Source organism: Cetorhinus maximus, chromosome 10 (assembly GCF_964194155.1).
Source record: "Cetorhinus maximus chromosome 10, sCetMax3.hap1.1, whole genome shotgun sequence".
In the NCBI taxonomy this organism is placed as follows: Eukaryota; Metazoa; Chordata; class Chondrichthyes; order Lamniformes; family Cetorhinidae; genus Cetorhinus; species Cetorhinus maximus.
Window position 1 is genome coordinate 11,697,727 of NC_135888.1, and position 21,709 is coordinate 11,719,435.

A 21,709-nucleotide genomic window follows, 5' to 3' on the forward strand; every position below is an offset into this window, starting at 1 on the left:
GTTGTAACTGCAGTACTTTCATCAATAGCTGCTAATTTACATGAATATTGCTATTGTATAATTCACAAAATATGAAATATTTATTATGCACTACAGTATTAATCAGAATTATGTTTTAATAAACAGTAATTGCTAAACACAGCAGTCACACAAAATCTTAATATTCATTAAGAATATTTAAAACACTAACGTAGTTCATTTATATTCTTTCGATTGAAAAACCCTCCACGTTTCAATGTTATAAAGTACCATGAATTGCATGCTGATCAATGTGTTTTGATTATCTTGCAGTCGAAACATTTAACACGAGTAAGCAATTTTTAGCAGTAAAATGGTACCATTCAATATCATCCACTACATGAGCTACCATCAATGGCTGAGGAATGAGTGGAATATGATTGATAAGATGCTCTTCAATGACCTATTGGTGACAAGCTTGATGAATAGCTTAATCAACTGTCTACTGTGGTGGCAGATTGTATGTAAATATGAAGTATTTTTCCTTCATCTGTATGTAAGCAGTTCATTTTACTACCAGCATTTATCATACAAGGGTCAGAAACATGGAAATCAACTTCACCACAAAGAAAGGTTGTCTAGAAAATAAAAGGAAAACTGAAAATGGATGAAATCTGGACAAAATAGAAAATACCTGACATACACAGGTCAGTCAGCATCTGTAAAAAAAAATAGGGTATGGTATTTCATCTGATACATCAAATCCTGCCTTTTTTCTTTAAAGATACTGACTTATCTACTGTATATTTCCAGCACTTCTAGTAGTTTGCTGAGTTTTATTAAAGTAAATTTACAATATTCATGATAATTCTTCAATAATTAGGAAAATGCACAGAAAGTAAGAAAGCAGATCCCCTTTCTGAGCTGTTCATCTTAAAGCCATTATAGTTATTATTATGGGGCTGCAAAGGTCAGGAATGGAGGCGGACGGAACCTGAAAATAACAGAGCGGCCGGTGTGCCACAGAGCCGACCCTGCTCCTGGCGTTGGCCATTTTTGTTGAGGCTGTTTTGGGGTTGACAGATCTACTTGTCCAAACGAGGTGGATAACCAATTAGTTAATTGGGCCCTACTAAGATTTTCCTGTCAGCCTCTAGTTTCCCAGTACAACAGTGGGCAGTTTAACGGTCTGGAGGTGGGCACCCAGCGACAGGCCTGGGAGCAGCATTTCAGTACAAGTCCTCCCTGACTGTCTGGGTGCAGTTGCAGCCAAAGGCTTGTAGAGAGATCCCTGCGTTCCCCACTCCCACGCCAACCTGGCTACTGAATCTGTTTTTTAATTAAAGATTTGAGAAAAGTAATGAGAGGGCACCTCCAGGTTGAGGCACCCTCTCAGTTACTTACCTTCTACTACAGCCTGCTGCTCCTATTGAGCTGGAAGGCCTCTGATTGGTACTCCACCTTTGAGAATCCACCTGCATCCTTAAATGGACAAGGAACCTGTCTCTATGCCAATTAAGGGGCACCTCCGTAAAAAATCCCAAACAGTGAGTGTTTCCTCCTGGGGGAAGAGCCTGGAGGCTGGAGACAGTCCCGACTCCTGTTTCCCAACCCTAGAGGGAAAATTCAGCCCATGGTGAGGGAATAGTTGAAGAGAGAGAGTCTTCAGTTATTTCTCCATCTCATGGTTCCCTGAGTTATATGTGCAGAGAGGTGGAGAAGTAATCCACTTTCAGGCCTACAGTCATTACCAAGGCCAACAAATTATTTTTGTAATGCTGCATTTATAAAGTATGGCCATTTTCTTGATCATGAATAATTCCTAAATCCAATATAAAAGGTTCCATTATAGTAGTGCACTCAAACCTTACTAGTATTAATTCCTGGGATTCATCATACTAAAGTATAATCTACTGATTATAATGAAAAGCTAGTGGAATTAGAGAAACCATTTATTACAATTAATTTTGAGTTAAGGATTCCAATAAAAAATGCTGCATTATATTTCAATCCTTTATGCTGACTGAAACATAAAAGTAAAAACATATGCCTAGTGTAATTTAAGGCAATGCTGGCTGCCTGGAACTCATGTTCCCTATTTTATTATTTTGCATTCATTAGCTGTTTATTGAGGCTGAATCTTACTCAGATGTGTGTGCTGTCACAAATTAAAGGTAACCATGCTGATAAGATGCAATTTGTCTGGTTGCAATTGGAGCACTAAAACTCTTGTTGAACTTTGATTCAAAGCTTAAAAGTGGAAGTAATGAAGGATTTGTGCGACACTGGTTTTTGACAAATGCAATAACATTTTGTTTCCTGTTGTGGTAAGTTCATGGTTAGCCCGGCCCACTTCAAGTACTGAACTACACTTAATATCTACAGTACAGAGTTATAATTGTGGCTTCTCTCTATTTACAACAAATTACAAAATTTGAAAATTTTTTTTTTGTGGATGATTAGAACGAAAAATATTCATGCCAGGTCAGTGCTTTATAGCAACTGGAGTACCATTTGGGGCCCAAAATGCTCAGTGAATTTTTACTTAAACACCACTTATCTCCTCTGGTGTTGCATCAATTTCAATGATGCTTTGGAGAGTATTAAAGAATTTCTGTGACAAAATTATGAACATTTATTGTACAGAATGCAATTAATGCAACTAATTTATCTCAATGCTTTCTGTACCAACTGAATAGACAGTGAAAAACAGTAAAATATTCAATCCAATACGTGGGCTTCTTCATATTGACCAAGTCCAAACAATCACTATACTGTGTAAGGGGCTCAATACTTCTGTTCATCCACAATTCTGGGGTATTTGGATATAATCCTAATTATATAACTTAGATGGAAATAACAAGTTGTATCCTTAATCAGGTAAGAAAACAGAGTCATGTTTCCTTTAAAATGACAAGACAGTTCTGTTAATTTTTATTAAAACAATGAGTCTTTATATCCCTATTTCTCAAAGTAAAATATTTCAATACTTTCTGAAGCATTCAGATCTAATAACTGTTATGCCAATATCACCTATTTGGGAATGAATCATAATGATACTGCATTTAGACTGATTGTGATACCAAAAATATTCTCTTACAAACTTCAAATTAGGTGTAAAATTAGGCAGGTGCTCAAATTTGGTTTCTAATTAAACACTATATACCTCAGCTTTATCATTTATTAGACAATAATTTTACGACATCATTTAAGGTCCCACCCTTTTTAATGCCCTCTCATTTGTATAAATATAATTCCACTAATTACAATAATTGGATGGCGTCCATTTTGAAGGATTCTATGGCAAATCTTTACTTTTATTCGCTGTGGAATTTATATGGTTAGATATTGATCCAAGAAACTGTCCCAAATACATTTGATTAACTCATCATGGCTGCATTTGCCAATTTAATTCGTCCAATCTATATGAAATCTAAAATCACACATGATCAGTGTAGTGCCTTTCTTACATGCCCCCTTATATCTTGATTTATACCGTGTCCCACAGCTACTGTTAGGGGACCTACAAAAGCTACTCCACCAGTGACTTATTTCCTTTGCTATTTTTTATCTTCACCTAAACTTTTCTACATCTTGATCTTCTGAGCCAAGACCACTTCTCACTACTGTGCTGATCTCATCCTTTATCAATAGAACTACCCCACCACTTTTGCCTTTCTTCCTATCTTTCTGAAATGTCAAGTACTCTTGAATATTCAAGTTCCCAGCCTTGATCACCTTGCAACCACATCTCTGTAATGGCTATCATCTCATCCATCTTGTTACGAAAGCTGTGTGCATTCCAAGAGCCATTAATTCTGTCGTTTTACCATTTTTCTCTACTCTGACCCTACTGGCTGGTGCACTCTTACCTTTGTATGCTCTGTCCCTTCATGTCACACACTTGTTAAAATTCCCCTTATTGCTACCCTGCACTATTGCCTTGTTCCTTCCCATCAACTTCTGAGATCTCCCCTCACATGAACACTCCTCCCCCACTATTTAGTTTAAAGCCCTCTCTACAGCCCTAGTTTTACGATTTGCCAGGACACTTGTTACCAGCCAGGAAAGGATGAATTGAAAGCAGCAGAATTTTATTCCAGTCAAATGTTTTCTAAACAGAGACATTTCAAGATAAAATATTGTAGATTATCACTAACTGCCGAAAAAGTGAATTATGATCAATTTCTTTTTGAAATGTTGATGTCTTTCTATCAGAGGGAGCTTCTGTGTGTGCAGGCATGTATGCAGGAACAACCTGCTTGAAATTTAGTGGTGGTGTAGTAGTCCAATTAGTGAAACACTGGAGTATTAAAGTCTGAACAGGGGAACTGATAGTTTCATTCAGTCTCCTCTCCTTACCAGTCTCAGGTAAGATGCATTGAGGGAAATCTGTTGAGAGGAGTTCCTCATCACAGCAGTAAAGTGTCTCTCCACGCCAGCTTAACCAGGGATTCCTGGTATCTACAAAGTTCTACTGATGGCTCAGTGGATAAATTCATGCCTAAAATGGAACTAAGCCATGTAGACCAGGAAGGTCCCAGGTTCCTTTCCATGACATAAGGGAATCTACAGTCCATTCTGTGTCTGTCAATATAATAATATTTAATATTCACATTCTGTTCAGACTTAGAATGTTCAAAATCTTGATAGTTATTTTATTAACCCCACGCTCACCAATGGTTAGGTCACAAAACACCCGTTTAGAGAGCACAAATCAGAAATTCTAATGTGATTTTAATTTATTTCACTTCAACTGTATGTAATGTTTTATGTTATTTAACACTGGTCTATAAATACTGTTAGAAAACATTTCCAGTTATTCATATATTTAATAACTACATTACATTCTAATTTATATAGTCCTATGAAGAATTTTATAATTTGGTTGTAATTTATTGGTTAAATTATTGTTTAACATTAAAATATATTTATTGAACCCAGGGAAGTAACCTGAGTGATATAAAATAAGAACAGATTTGCATTTTAAGTTGTCAGTATCAAATTAATATTTTTCCTATTGATCTCTGAAGGATTGTTTGAAAATCATGAACTGGACTTACTTTTATTAAACATTTCTATGTAAATCTTGCCAGTGTTTTTAATCTCCTCTTGCTACTTTCCAATCAAGGGGCTGCGAATGGAATCCATTACCAGATTTCAACTGTTCTTAGACCTACCAAGAATAAGGATTTGATGAGTCTCTGTGGATGACCCATGGCTTGCTAGGTTTCACATCCTTTGTATCAGAATTTCGGGAAGTAGGTGATTGGGTGTGGGAACCTGTGTCAGATTTCTGATGATTTAGCTCAGCATATCCTTTTGGGTGTTTGTACCCTTTGGAGCTCACTGGTTGAAAGTTCTTAGATGATGCTAGGTTCCCTCATATTGTGACGATTAATTATCATCTCAACAAATCTAATGATTGGCTGGGTTTGTGGCATCACTATTACAATAGCAGCCATTCTAAAGTGCATTTGATTGGACATTTTGTGTATATATGCAGTTTTTTCTTTTTTTGTTTGGATCAATATTCCATTCTCTTTGTAAAACCTTCATCAATAAGATTTTATCACATAAATAAAAGCCATTAAATGAAAAATTACATACTAGAAGCTAAGCTTCTGTTGACTAACAATTATCATTGTTCTAAAATATTGTTTGTTCATAAAGCGCATCTTCTGATTAGGAGGCTGTAAAGTTTATGAAAATGTTTAAGATTACTTTAGAGATTATACTTTAAAATACTTTCTCATTACAATTCTTGATCTCCTACATTATGTATAATACATAAAGTCAAATTAGTTGTAAACTTAGCTTAAACAGCTTCTGGTTTCATTCAGCCATTAATATGGGTGAAATACCAGACATTTACTTGAAATAAATTATGCTTAAAGACTCAATCTCATTTGAATTTTTCATTTGCAATAAATGTATTTGAGCACCATTATTAGCCTGTGGCCATGACCATAAGATCAACGTGAAAGAGAGAGGAGCTGCAGCTGACAGCAGGAGGACACCATCTCTATGGAAACAAGTTGACTGATTCTGGGATATTCTAAAAATTGTATTAATACCCTAAATGGCCAGTGGGCAAAATATTACTAGCTATTTAACAAGCAAGCTTGCAGAAACTCAAATGTTCAGTCAGGTAACCTATTCTTGAACTGCATGCATGATCAGCACAGTATTAAGGTTTAGTTTTCATGGATTGCCTCAAGTGGGTCTCTGTGTTTCTGAGATACAACATAATTCCCCATTAAACAAATTAATTTTTAAGGCTTTAAGGTTTAGACTGATTAAAGCAAAATGCAAAAACGGCATTATTTTAGAAACATATATTGTATTCAGCTGAACTGTAAATGATATTGATCATTTTCTAACAATGCATTTGATTGAAGGTGCATGTATTGATGAACTGTATATCATACTTTGTCAGGTTTAACACTTTCAATTATAAACTAATGATTGAAAAATCAAGATAGGGCATTTAATGTTGAGAGTAAAAATGAATGTGAAAGTGTTCATTAATTAACCAGAGATTCAGGATTTAATTTAACGCTACTCAAGGAGTAGAATTTATGGGGCCACTTTCTCCATTTGACAGTGAATTCCTGATTATTTTGGTGGAAGCAGTTAAAATAGGCCATTGTCATTGTTGAGATTTGCAATACTAGAATCTGAAGTAGAGTCTTCTAATTGGGAGCCCAGTGCTGTAGTGCTATAGATATTTGTGGCACTTCTATCAAGCATTTGGGTAGTACATTAAAGGGTGTCAAAACTAATTATTTTGAAAGTTTTAAAATTTAACTTGTAAATTAATGTCCATTGAGGTACTGAAGTGGGAGGTTTTTCTAATAACTAATGCTGAAATTGCTTCAATCTAACTTCTTCCAAGAATTATTATGAAATAGATTTATGTTACTTGACAAATCACAATTCAAAATGGTTATTACTTAGAGTAAGTTTTGAGCTTCTGGTTGGAAATAAACTGATATGCGTTTTAGGTGTTTCAGTAACATTGGAGTTACATTACTAGCTAAACATGTGCATGTCCTACGCCCAGGCAATGATTAGATGAGAGAGAGAGAGAGAAGTGCGAGAGCGGGCACAGGTGGGCAGGCTTCTGATCGGCGCCCCGCCATTTTATGTAGATGGGCCAATTAAGGCCTGCCCAATGTGATGTCCGCCAGGACGCGCTATGCGCTCCCTATGCAGGTGGGGGCGTGGGTTCCCTCAGCCGGGAGTGCGCTCTTTCGCGCATGCGTGCAAAAGAGCGCACAGATCTCCTTGAGGCTAAGTGCTGCCTCAGGGACATCGGCTCTGATTTAAAACTTTCAATAAAGGCGATTAAAAAATTTCCCTGTCATGTCCTCTCATGTGACAGTGTCACATGAGTTGGGACATGTCCATAACTTTTATTTAAACATTTAATAAAAATGTAAATACCCTCATGAAACCTCATCCCGCCCATGGATGAGGTTTCATGTTTTTTTCCGAAGCCCGCCTGGGCTCCCAGCCTGCCTGCCAACCTTAAGGTTGGATGGGCAGGTCCATTAATCATTTTAATTGCCTTAATAGGCATTTGACAGTTCAGTGGGCGCACGGCCAATTCGGCTGTGCACCCGCCGAACTGAAAATCTAAAGAACGCGGGGTGACATCAGGACGCACGGCCGATGTATCCCCGCGTCATTTTACGCATTGGCGAGCGGGCCCCGCCCCTCCCTCGCCGACCGGAAAAACCTGCCCGATGTTTAACATTCCTAGGTTAGCTAAAGCACATTGCAGAGTAAAGTTTCCTTTAACCTGCTCCTGAGAAATACCTCAACCCCCAACTGCAGAAGCAGCTTTGCACTGAGCACTCCAGCCAACTAAGAACTGGACTGAGACTGCACAAACTCATTTCAAGGATGTCCTGAATGAGGAGACTCTCATCCCATCACTTTAAACTGGATTGGAATGCAGGCCCCTAGAGGTGAAAAGCCAGTGTGTAATCTACTGCAACGTCCAATGCCTCAAATAATGATCACTCCTCAACAGTTGAGATTTTGACAAATGACTTTTGACCAGTGTGTTAGATATTTTGACCAGTATATCACTGATGGAATGAGCAGGCAACAGTGTAGCATTCAGATAGCCTGACAAAGAAAATGAACACGATGCACAGGACATGGGCTAACTCTAACTCATGGGCTGAATCTAACTGTGTGGACAGCACTGCAATAGAGATCTAGCCTAGAGAACAAAATATAGGGAAGGGAAGATTGAATATTATTGTAGTGGGTCCAGTTGCAGTTTTGAATAATATCACTTCTGAGTCTGTGTTTAACATTTGTTCAAAACTTTGATAGTAATAAACAATTTTACATGCTGCATTTGTTATTACTAGCGACTCTCCCACGGTACTGCATACGTTATGCCATATATTATTCTGCTGCTAAAATGTAAGTCCATATTCCGTTATGGTTAATTACTATGGAGTACTCACTGGGTAAGTTCAGACACAGCTCAGTTAGGACGTTACAGACATTGTGGTTCTAAGAATTCCCTTTGTTGGGAGGTTTGTTAATTTATACATCTTTTTCAAACACTCCACTGAAATTTGCACGAGACACTGTGTGAAGAATATTTTATATGTGATGAACAGCACACACACAATTAATGTAAATATGAATGACCTGTGAAGAAAATATAGTGGATAGATTATTGGATTCCGATAATCAGACCTTTGGTCTGTCAGCAAGCATGACCCAGACCTCCCTGTCACTTGCCATTTCAACACTCCACCCTGCTCTCATGCCCACATGTCTGTCCTTGGCCTGCTTCAATTTTCCAGTGAAGCTCAATGCAAACTGGAGGAACAGCACCTCATCTTCCGACTAGGCATTTTACAGCCATCCGGACTTAACATTGAGTTCAACAACTTCAGACCATGAACTCTCTCCTCCATTCCCACCCCTTTTTGATCCCCTTTTTTCAATTTTCATTTTTATTTCTTAATTTTTATTTTTTTCCCCACTTATTTTTATTATTTTTTTACAATTTATTTCCATTTTCATTCATTGTTTTATCCCCACCTTTTAGCCTATTTTTGAACTTTTTTCCCACCACCGTCTCCTCCCCCCACCCCATCCCCGCTAGGGTCACTTGCTCATGTTGTTCTTTCCAGAGTGCTTACCCTGGTCCAGCTATTATCACATTCTGCTTTCTACTCTTAATGTCACCATTAGCACCTCCTTTAGCTAGTACCTCCACCATTAACACCCCTTTGGCCTTTTGTTTATGACATCTTTTGCAATCTCTCCTTTTTTCCAGCATTTTTTGTTTTTGTTTCTAATTCTGACCTCTATGGTTAGGAATGATTCTATATCTTCACTAGAACCTAAATATGTGTCACTATGCATGGGTACCAAACATAGATGCAATACTTGAAAGGTGAATGAACCAAAGCCTGGTATGGCTCAAATACAGTTCTTTTGGTTTTATTTTCAATAATCCTAACAGTAGAACCTGAAACTCTATTTGTCTTCTCTTTAGTCACCTCACATGCTTGTGAACCTTTAATGAGTTATCAACTCTCTTCATTTGTAACCTTTAATGGGTACCCCTGCAGGTTATAAATATGTTTTGAGTTTCCCCAATCTCAAATGCATGGTACTGTCATTATTTGACATTCATGGGCCCATCCTGCTCACTTATCTAAATAGGTCTGCAACCTTTGACTTACTGCAAATTGGATTTCCATGTCATTGGTGAATGGTTCCATTAATACTTTAATTCATATAATTGTAATGAAAGTCAAATCCACTGCAATAACTCAACTGTTAAACCAACAGCCCCAAATGGTTATGTCACACATTCCCATAGACCCATACAGAACCAAAGCTGACAGCAACTTGCATTTATAGAACATGTTTATTACAGAAAACTGTTCCGAGGTACTTCACAGGGGTGCAATCACAAAAATGTTGGGGAGCCAAAGGAGATTCTAGGAGAAATGATCAAAAATTTGATCAGAGGTGAATTTCACAGGAAGATCTTAAAGTTGTAAGTTTACTAGTTATTGGGCAAAAGTGGCTTTATGTGACATTTCAAATAATTTTATCAGATCTCTGGAGCAAATAGAATGAAGGACATATGTTTCATGGCTTTAAAGCTAGAGAAAATATAAATATATTCACTGTGATGTTTGGTACATTTCCTGTGACTTATCAATCAATTTATGTGGCACTGCTTGCTGGATTAATAGCTCTTCAAACTTACTACTTTCAAAATAGAGACCAAAGCATTCTGGGCTATAAATGTATATATAAAATGTACACTCTGCATTAGATCTCTTCTAGCTTCTCCCCTTTCAGAAACATGTTGAAGAGAGAGAACTGAAACATGTGCTTATGTTTCTTGACAAAAACAAATTGAACATGCATACTCTCACTGAAAAAACATTTACAGATTAATGTTGATATAATATCCCTTAAAATAAGGTAACAGAGGACCCTTGGTTTAGCAGCATAACATACAGTCTTCTCTGGAATTCTAAGATGTAACTTCGTCCAAGTCCTTTGACTGGAAACTCAATGCTTCACTATGAGCACTACTGGGCTATTCCTTTCATTTCATCTTTTAACTGACCTTTCTCAAGATGTTAATACAACACAACTACAGCTTAATTCTAACTTAATTCTACATTCCTCAAAAATCCATTGGCCGTTAATGATAGAGCCACTAACCTGTTTGTGCACTGTGCGTTGTTTCATTTCAGGACTATCTCCTTTAGACGATGATGATTGCTGTCGCAGCTTTGTCCCAGTGCTTGGCCATTCTGACGAGGATGGTGTAATACCTCCGCTGGAAGGCCTTGGATACTGAGGGGGGTTGAATAATAAGGCTGGTGGTGTCCTACCTCTAGCTGCCGGTGGAGGTTGGTCTATTCGGCGCTGTGGGCCTGCACTGTTCTGACGTGGTACTGAAGTCTGGGGTATCTTTTCTGTTAGGGAAAGCTGTCGTCTTGTGAATTCCCCAGAACGCCTGGTAAAGTCTTCTGTGCTTGTATGGCTATGAAAAGTGGGTTTATTGGCCGCCAGTTCTTCATTATTGCTGTGTGAACTAATTGAGCTGTGACATTCTGATCCTGAGTCTGCCACTCCACGTGGTGAAACTGGAATACCTGCTGCCATCTGATACACTGGGTTTTGAAAAGATAATGGTGCCAGAAGTTGTGGTCTTCCTGGTGTGCCATCCACATTAGGGGTGCTCGCCGTTTGTCCAGGCTTTCGGCCGACATTCCCAGGCCCAGGCCCAGGCCCACTTGATGCTGCACTCTGTGGTGGTCTTGGAGGCCACATTGCCTGTAAATGCCCACTGGATCCTTGGCTGTCATTTAGGGAATCACCTGTATTGGGAGCACTTATCGTACTGTCCAAACTGCGATTCTCTTGCAAATCAACCATTGAAATACTTTTATTGCCATTTGGCATTTGTTGCTCTGCTTCGTTGGCTTCAGAATAGCTTGAGCTGCGAGCAGGGGACGGCTGTACTGCAGAGGACCTTGTGACAAAAAACAAGTCCTTGTTTTCTGGGGTAGGGGAGGGTAACCTTGTACAGTCTAATAAACTGAAAGGGGAAGAAATCAGATAACATTGGGAGTTTCTTACCAAACAAATTCAACAAATAAAGATAGTTTCCAATTATTTTGATCATCTAATCTATGCTGCCCAACTTGTTAAATGTCAATTTTTAGCTTCTAAAAATAAACACTACAAGGAATAAACCTATCCAATAAATGAATGCTCCATTTCAACTGCATTTCTGTGTATCCCCTAGAAAGCTAAGCATTTTTCAGTCTGAATTTATCTCTTTAATGGTATGATGAAAACCAAACACTTATTTTATCAATAATTTCATGCATTTCATTTTCACAGAGCTGTTTTCAGAAGTGCGTGGGACAAATGGGAAGGCTGATTTCCAGCAATCTCACAAGATCAATTATTTCCTGTAATTGATTTTTCTTTTGGGAATTTTCTCATCTTTCCTATCCTTGAAGCACTTTGTTCGTGTAAGGTGCCATGGGGAGTGATCATCCTCTGGCATCTCACCTGGGTGGCTGCAATTCATCCATAAGCTTGGACAGTGGTCATTGACAGGTTATTTAACCATGAAAGGCATCACACTCAACCCTTGATCCTGTCCCCACCTGGTGTCCGACAGTCCACTTTTCATTGGGTGGTGATCAGGAATCATCCTTAACCTACAAGAACAGTGTACAGAGGCCAATTGCAGTGCCCTTTTGAGATTACTCAAGGCCAGCTACTGTCTTGAAAAACTTGAATCATCATGAGAAAAGGGAGGGGAAGAAGTTAAGTTTAATTTTAACCTCAAATTGTAAAAAGCCAAAAAAAATTTAGTGCCCTTAGATAATTATTACCAAATATTTTACCATTTTCTGGTAAGGTTTTAAGAGTGCAAAAGAAGCAAAACTGCTGAGAATTTAAAAATATTTGTCTTCATGATACAGGCATCGAACTTATTGGGAACCTTACACACCAGCTTATGTGTAGGATGCGTTATGTTGGGATGTTGGTATTTAAATTACAGTTTACTTTCAGTGAAAAGAGGTGAATATCTGATTAACAACTTAAAATAGTTTTTTTTAAAACAAAGTGCATTGAATAGGATCTGTAAATTCAAGAGAAATATCCAATAGTCAAAATTCCTGCTCCTGCTGCCCTGCCCCCTGCTCCCAACATACCACCCACTGCTACACAGGAGGTCTTAGAAATTGTTTCTAAAAAGCAGTCAAAGAGAAAAGTGCACCCTGGTGTGAAAATGTCACTGTCATTGGAAAATCACTTGCTTTAAAATGTTGTCAAAGGCTTCTTTTTGAAACCTTTAGAATCCACACTCAGCAAACATGTCCATAAAGTGATTTTTAAAAAACTTAAATAGGTCAGTCAAGAATCTCGCCCAGAAGAAAAATGCCAACCAGAGAAATGGAATATATTCTTGAATGCTAGTTTAATGGTTGAATGCACTTATGTCAATTTCATTTTCCCTCCACTGACGATAATGGCAGGAGGAAAATATAGCTCACACGTTGTGTTGGAACAACACAGAGAAAAATAATTTTTAAATAACAGAATTTGAAAAAATTCTGGTTTCTTTGGAATTTCCATCCAATTGTTTTCTTCCTCTCTACCCAAATGGCCTCTTCCCAAAGGTGATGCAAGTTTCAAGTACTTTACTTAAATTGGTTTAAATGTCTCGTGCCTTCTGGGAATTCAGTTTACAGTTGCACGAACTCTCTGTGCAATTATTTCTCGGCAAAGCCATTTGTTTGAAAGGTGCCTAATGATGGGAAGTCTCTTATAACTCCCGCTCAATTAAGTGATAACTTTTGGCTTGTCAGGAGAGTACAAGGCACTAAACAGTTCCGATGTTGATTAAATACGGAAGCTGCAAGCTGAATTACAGCAAGTGCAGACAGTCTGAAATAAAAACACCAAATGCTCAAAATACTCACGTCATCAGATGAAAAAAGAAAGAAGACAGTTTAAACTCTGGGTCTGCATCTGAAATGTTAACCAATCTATTCTTGTTTGGAATGCTGATAGACCTGCTGAGTATTTCTAGAATTTTAAGTATTTATCGTTAGACTATACTTTCAGAATTGGCTGGACATATATTTAAAACACTACCAAAATTTATTTGCAATATTGTAATCTTGACTTAGGCTTTCCTTACCTAAAAAAAAAAGTATGTGTTTTAAAGCTGACCACTAAATCAACGCTGATTTAAAAGGTTTTAAGAAAAAATAACCTGGAATCACCATCAGCAAATAAAAACTAACAGGTTTATCTAACATAAAATAATGTGAAGGTTGCTAACTTTACAATCCAGAGGATAAATCCTCTAAGGCATTTCTGAAACCAATTTCTAATGCATTATTATCCTTCCATCTTCCTACAGAAAAGCAATTTAAGAATGACAAATTCAAACGCCATTATTGCTAACTTACATCAAATTGTTTTGTCCTAATTTTTCTTCATGCCCTTTGTTCATAGCTTTAAAGTTTGGGAGTGAACTTTAAATATTCATTTCAATGCGACACTCTCAGGTGGACATTAAGGCCTGAATTTTCACTTGGGGTCGGGAGGGCAGAATCAGGACAATTCCCAGCTCCGCAAACCTGACCTGGGAAAAAGTGTCCCTGAAATTTTGATTTTCAGTCCAGGGGAGGCGGGTGAAAATGGGAGTCTGGAAAGAATTGGGAGGCTGCCAAGTGTTGAGGCGGATTGGGCAAAAGTTTGGCCCGAGCTCCGGTACTTTGAAAAAATGAACACAACCAAAAAGCCCTCCAGAACTCACCCCTCACATCCCCACATGTCAACCCATGCCTCCCCACCACCAAAGCCCCTCAGACCCTCTATGCCAACCTATGCCCTTCCATTCACCACCCTCATGGCCATTCATGGCCCCAATGCCAAATTAGTGCCCCCCACCCACAACCCTTTGTCCTTACAGCCACCATGCAAACGCATCGAGCATCCACCATGGACAGAACTTAGGACCCATGGTGAGATTAAATAAAGTTAAAAATCTCATTGAAAAAAACCCATTCACTGCATTTAATTTCTTAGAAATACTTAATCTCTTAAATAACAAGCATTTGTATTCATAGTCCCACTTCAAAGACTTTATAAGCACTTGGAGTGGTCAATCAATCTGAATTTACAGGCACCCCGCTCTGATAATGACAGGTTGTGAAATCAGTCATGCAGCACTAATCCTAAAATGGTAGCCCTCGGGCAAACGGAGAGCAGACCTGCATGAGAAGGGCAGGGGCGGCTGGAGGTAAAAACCGGCAGAGTCCCTTCAGCCTGTCAGAGTCGAAGTGTGATGTCAAAGGAAAACAGGTAGGTGATTGGTGGGTATCTCTTCCGTGTCTCTTTTGATTGGCCAAGTGGTTTAAATCAGGAGACCTTATTACAGCTGAAGAGTACAGTTAAGAAATTCACTTTTAAGATATTTAACATCCAAATTAATTAATTAAATAGAATAGAGATGGCTGGGCAGGCAATGTGTTGCAGCTGTAGTACGTAGGGACTGGTAGACGCCAGTGTGATCTACGGTGACCACATCTGCAGCAAGTGCTGGCTGCTTGAAGAACTTCAGCTTAGAGTTGATGAGCTTGAGTCTGAGCAGCGGACACTGTGACACATAAGAGCCGGGGAGAGTTACCTATACACTGTTTCAGGGGACAGTCACACCCCTTAGATTAATTACATCAAATTTGGACCGTGGTCAGGGAAAGGAGGGTGTGACTGTGAGTGAGGAAGGTATGGGGATCCAGAATTTAGCTTTGGAGGAGACTCATCATGTGCCCAATAGGCACAAGGTTCTTGCTCCTGGTGTGGATGAGGGCACAGGCTGCAGGGAGGATGAGCAAACTCACCACAGCACTGTGGTACAGAACACCATTCAAGTGGGGGGGGGGGGAGAGAGAAGAGAAATGTAGTAGTAATAGGGGATAACATAGTTAGGGCAATAGATACTGTCCTCTGCAGCAAAGACAGAGAGTCCCGAAGGCTGTGTTGTCTACCTGGTGCCAAGGTTAAGGACATCTCTTCTGGGCTGGAGGGGAACTTGGAGTGGGAGGGGAAAGATCCAGTTGTTGTGGTTCATGTAGGTACCAACAACATAGGTAGGACTAGGAAAGAGGTTCTGCTGCAGGACTACGAGCAGCTCGGGGCTAAATTGAAAAGCAGAACCATAAAGTAATAATCTCCGGATTACTACCTGAGCCACGTGCAAATTGGCATAGGGTAAGTAAGATTAGAGAGGTAAATGCGTGGCTCAAAGATTGGTGTTTAAGAAATGGGTTCCAATTTATGGGGCACTGGCACCAATACTGAGAGCTGTTCCGTTGGGACGAGCTTCATTTGAACCATGCTGGGACCAGTGTCCTGGCGAATCGTATAACTAGGGCTGTAGAGAGGACTTTAAACTAATTAGTGAGGAGTGGGGTGGGGGGGGGTTCAATTGAAGGGAAGTTTAAAAAATCAAAAAGAAAGGAGAGAGTAGAGGTGTAAGGTAGTGAGGAGGCAAACGATGATCAAAGTGTGACAGGAAGGAGCAGAAAATGCAGAAGAGTGCAGCAGAAATTAGAACCAGAAAGAGCAATAATGGTAAAAAGTCAAAGCTTAAGGCTCTTTATCTGAATGCGCGCAGCATTTGTAACAAGATAGATGAGTTGACGGCACAAATAGAAATAAATGAATATGACTTGATAGCTATTACAGAGACATGGTTGCAGGGTGACCAAAACTGGGAACTCAATATTCAAGACGTTCTGGAAAAATTGGCAAAAAGAAAAAGGAGGTGGGGTAGTTTTGTTAATGAAGGAAGGTATCAGTGCAGTGGTGATTAGTGATATAGGTGCAATAGATCGTGATGTCGAATCAGTTTGAGTGGAAATAAGGAATAGCAAGGGGAAGAAGTCACGGGCGAGAGTCGTTTATAGTCCCCCGAAGAGGTACTTCACTGTAGGACAAAGTATAAATCAGGAAATAATGGAGGTGCATAAGAAGGGCACTACAATTGTCATGGGTGATTTTAATCTGTATATTGACTGGACAAATCAGATTGGCAGGGAAGACAAATTTGTAGAGTGCATCAGGGATTGTTTCTTAGAGCAATTCATTGCAGAACCTACCCTGGGACAGGCTATTTTAGATCTAGTAATGTGTAATAAGGTGGGATTAATAAGAGATATTGTAGATAAGGATCCTCTAGGGGGTGGTGATCACAACATGGTAGAATTTCAAATTAGTTTGAAGGTGAGCAACTCGGGTCTCAAACCAGTGTCCTCAACTGAAATAAGGGCAATTATAGAGGTATGAAGAAAGAGTTTCTAAAGCAGACTGGGAAAATGACTAAAGGGAAGGTCAGTGGATGAGTAGTGGCAGACATTGAAGCAGATATTTCATAACACTCAGCAAAAACATCCCGGTCAAAAAGAAGGACTCGATGAGAAGGATGAACCATCCGTGGTTAACAAAAGTGGTCAAGGAGAGTATCCAGTCAAAAGCTAAGGCACAGAAAGTGGTGAAAACTAGTGGTACGCCAGAGGATTGGGAATTTTTAGGAACCAGCAGCGAATGACTAAAAAGCTAATAAAGAGGTAGAAAATTGATAATGAAAGTAAATCGGCAAGAAATATGAAAACAAACAGCAAGGGCTTCTACAGGTATATAAAAAGAGTGGCTAAAATAAGCGTGGGACCCTTGGAGGATGTGACTGGAGAATTGATAATGGGGAACAGGAAAATGGCAGATAATTTAAACCAATATTTTTCCATCGGTCTTCATGGTGGAGGACATTATAAACATCCCAAAGGTATCAGATAAGCAAGGAGCTAATGGGAGAAAATATTTCGTAACAGTCTCTATCACGAGGGGCAAAGTATTTGGCAAATCAATGGGACTAAAGGCAGACAAGTCACCAGGACCTGATGGTCTGCATCCAAGGGTTTTAAAGGAAATGGCTGCAGAGATAGTAGAGGCATTGGTTGAAATATTCCAGAACTCACTGGATTCTCGGAGGGTCCCAGCGGATTGGAAAACCGCCAATGTGATGCTCCTGTTCAAGAAGGGAAGGAGACAGAAAGCAGGAAGCTATAGGCCAGTCAGCCTAACATCTGTCATTGGGAAAATGCTAGAGTCCATTATTAAGGAAGAAATAGCAGGACATTTAGAAAAGCTTAACGCAATCAAACAGAGTCAACATGGTTTTGTGAAATTTGACAAATTTGCTAGAGTTCTTTGAGGATATAACAAGCAGAGTTGATAAAGGGGAACCAGTAGATGTAGTGCATTTGGATTTCCAGAAGGCATTCGATAAGGTGCCACATAAAAGGTTATTGCACAAGATAGGAGTTCATGGTATTGAGTGCAATGTATCAGCATGGATTGAGGATTGGTTAACACACAGAAGACAGAGAGTGGGATTAATGGGTCTTTTTCAGGTTGGAAAGATATAACTAGTGGAATGCCACAAGGATCAGTCCTATGGCCTCAATTATTTACTATCTATATGAATGACTTGGAGGAGGGGGCAGAGTGTAGTGTATCCAAATTTGCTGATGATACAAAAATAGATGGGAGGACATGTTGTGATGAGGACATAAGGAGTAGGGATGCAGATAGGTTGAGTGAGTGGGCAAAAACTTGGCAGATGAAGTTTAATGTAAGAAAGTATGAGGTCATGCACTTTGGTAGGAAGAATCAAAAGGCAGACTATTATTTAAATGGAGAGAGACTCCGAAAAGGTGCAGCACAGAGGGATCTGGGTGTTCTTGTGCATGAAACACAAAAACTTAGCATGCAAGTGCAGCAGGTAATACAGAAGGCACATGGAATTTTGGCCTGGAGTTTAAAAACAGGGAAGTCTTGTTACAACTGTACAGGGTGTTGGTGAGGCTACACCTGGAGTACTGTGTACAGTTTTGGTTCCCGTATTTGAGAAAGGATATACTGGCATTGGAGGCAGTTCCAAAGAGATTCACTAGGCTGATTCCTGGGATGAAAGGGTTGACTTATCAAGAATGGCTAAACAGGTTAAGCCTTTATTTATTAGACTTTAGAAGGATGAGGGGTGATCTTATTGAGACGTACAAGTTTCTGAGGGGGCTTGACAAGGTAGATGTTGAGAAGATGTTTCCACTAGTGGGCCTAATTACAGAATAAGGGGATACTCATTTAAAACTGAGATGCAAAGGAATTTCTTCCCTCAGAGGGTAGTGAATGCCTGGAATTCTCTATCCCAGAGAGTTGTGGAGGCTAGATCAGTGAAAGTATCTAAAGAGGAGGGAGGTAGATTTTTGAAATGTCAGGGGTTGAGGGCTATGAGGAGCTGGCACGAAAGAGGAGTTGAAGCCTGGGGCAGATCAGCTATGGTCTTGTTGAATGGCAGGCTTGAGGGGCCAAATGGCCTACTCCTATTTCTTATGCCAAGAGTGATATAGCAACAACTTTTTTTTTAAAACTGCATACAGTTTTTTTTCAAATATTTAAAGGGCAGATTTAAAACAGCTTGACAGTTCTATTTGACTATTCCCTTTGATAATTCCAATGAGTTTATGCACTCTTTATGCACACTCGAGTCTCATTTTATTAATCCCAAAGGGCACCTTATCTCTCCCAAAGGTGTATGGGACCATAATCTGAAATGTACCCTCCCTTCCAAACAACTCTGCTAACTTTAGACTTTCTCCTACCAGGTCTAAAGTGCACAAGTTGTGTTCTGAACATCCCACTAGCCAAAATCAGATCAGCCTGAAGGCAGGTACATGTTAACATGCGCAGTTACCTCTGTGAACCACAGATGTGCTATTTAGAACCTGCTCCCATTCTCCCCCTGTAAAAATGGTGGGGGCTGGGTTCGGAGGCAGGACTTCCAATCCGGGGCTCTGCAACCATTTTGCAAAGACAGGGAGCCTCTCCGTCTGTGCGAAAATTCAGGCCTAAATGTACAAAATAGCAGCCACAATAAACTGTAAACTGTGATTACACTTTGACTCACCCACTAAAATCATTATCTATCACCATCTTCTGCAGCCCTGAGGATATGCTGCTGTTAGGGGGATTTGGTGTTGAGGTGCATGGGTCAGAGGTCGTTGGCACAGGTACAGCTCCTGGGTTGGTCAACACAGTGTTGACGTCTCTTAAAATGCGAGGCAAGGGGCCAAGCTTTGTTGAAGTTGCCTGAAGAAATAAATGTTAGTTTTCACTGAACATAGTGCAAGTGATTTACTGAGATGAGTACAATGGGTGCATAAAAGCATCAAGTTCATAATGCCAAACCAATAAGAATGAATGATTTGAGTAATGAACAATTTATTAGATGTACAGTATATACCAGCTTTCAAAATCCTCGATAAAATATGAATAAAATATGTATGGTGATATAAAAAGGACACACAGGCAAGGGAAATAGAAATCCACACCTAAATTCATGAATTTAAATTTCTTACTTGAAAATGAGAGAAACAATTTAAGAAATGTGCCATTCTTTCTTTAACTTAAGATTAAGGGCAGGTAGTTGCATCTCAGGAAACATGCAACTACAGCAGAATCCTCTGCTGTGTGGGTTTGGTTAAAACTGGCATTCTGTTGAAGTAGATTCAATTTTTACAGTCAAGGAAAAAAATGTATTTCATTTAGATGATAACTTTTGCCTTTATTACATCGCCTCATTTACCTTAAGCAGTCTTCTTTTAACAGCTAGTCTGCAGCAAAAATCTATTTCCTTTCATTTTCATTGACATTTTCTTTCTAATATTCCCTTTAGCAGCCTTTTACTGTGCATTTCATGCCTTTAAATAATTTGTTTAGCCTTCACCTGACCTTTGCATTAACTGTTTAGACACAAACCTATTTTCCTTGGTGTACACCTCATTTAGACTCGTCATGCTATAAGCAAACTGGCATAAATCTTCCTCATCAAAAGTTATTACCAATTCTTCTCTACCCTCCCTTTCAAACAATTCATCGCTTATCCACTTCTCCCTTTGATAGACAAGGTGGGGTCAAGGGTTATGGGAGCAAACATGAAGGTGGAGTTGAGGCCAAAATCAGATCAGCCATGATCTTATCGAATGGCTGAGTAGGCTCGAAGGGCCAAATAGCCTACCCCTGTTCCTAAATCCTATATCTTCTAAATATTTTGAACTTTACCGTGTAAAACATGTGCCTATCCTGCCCTTTTAACCAAATCTCTCAGCCAATTCTTTTTCATACACTATTCTCAAACTCTATAGAGAGGAATCACAATTATAATGTAAAATATGCACTGAACAGAGTCTTGGAACTAACTATATCTTTCAAGTTAGCTGCAAGTTTTGTTTCTAACGATTTGGGCATGGATTTAGAAAATACCATAGGTTCGTGTTGAAGTTAAAAGCGAAGAGTTATCACAGGAGAACTTGTAAACTAAACAATCAACAGCCATTTTGTATGCGCAACTTGCAATAAGTAGTTTCACCAGAAATTGAGATTCTGTTTCTTGTGGGATCTACAACAGTTTTGGTTATATCTCAAGAGCAACTAAACCACCTGTACTACTTCAGCTACAACAAGATTGCTTCAACAATCCAGGCAGTGCCAAATTTTGGTTGATTTCTGTCCACGACTATTAAACCAAACCAATATACTTCCTTTTCAAAACACCTGTTACATTTATTAAATAAAATAAATTGCCTGCAAGCCCTTCCTGCCAACTAAATTCCTATGATCAGATTTAGAATGGAAATTGCCTATGTAAACTCATTACGCCATAATTACCCATCTTGCCAGTCGTGGCATTGCAACACTTCAGCTGTGGCTCTGCCAGCTCCAATGCTGTAACAAATATTACTTCTGTGCTTCCCAATTTCTTACATGTTTTGTTATTCAATTATAAATAGTATAAAATAAAAAGACAGTGTACGATTTTAAAATAGGAAGCCTGAATAATGTCAGCCCACCTTGCTTCTATTAGCAACCATTTTCTCAGCCTGTCTCATCTAAGGACTACATCTGATCTTAATTCCTGTCTCCATTACGATAGGAGATCAATAGAAGCTACACAATATATTAATTTATACAAGGCAAATTAGGACACACCAAAGACCTGTTGCCATATTTTTAAAAATCTCATGACAAAAGGCATAGAGCTAATCATTATGCCCAATGTCAATCACTGATGAATTATCTA

At 39.1% G+C, this 21,709-nt stretch overlaps 1 protein-coding gene across 5 annotated transcripts in view; it reads right to left on the reverse strand.

Moving 5' to 3' along the window:
- The window catches only part of LOC144685445 (disabled homolog 2-interacting protein-like), a 794,163-nt gene that overhangs the window by 17,433 nt on the left and 755,021 nt on the right, over positions 1-21,709 (reverse strand). For all 5 annotated transcript variants that reach the window (XM_078549951.1, XM_078549953.1, XM_078549952.1 and 2 more), the window contains 2 exons: positions 19,538-19,719; positions 10,690-11,572 (listed from right to left, as the gene is read on the reverse strand). In XM_078549951.1, the coding sequence (XP_078406077.1) occupies positions 10,690-11,572; positions 19,538-19,719 (1,065 nt within the window). The remainder of the gene's footprint in view (positions 1-10,689; positions 11,573-19,537; positions 19,720-21,709) is intronic.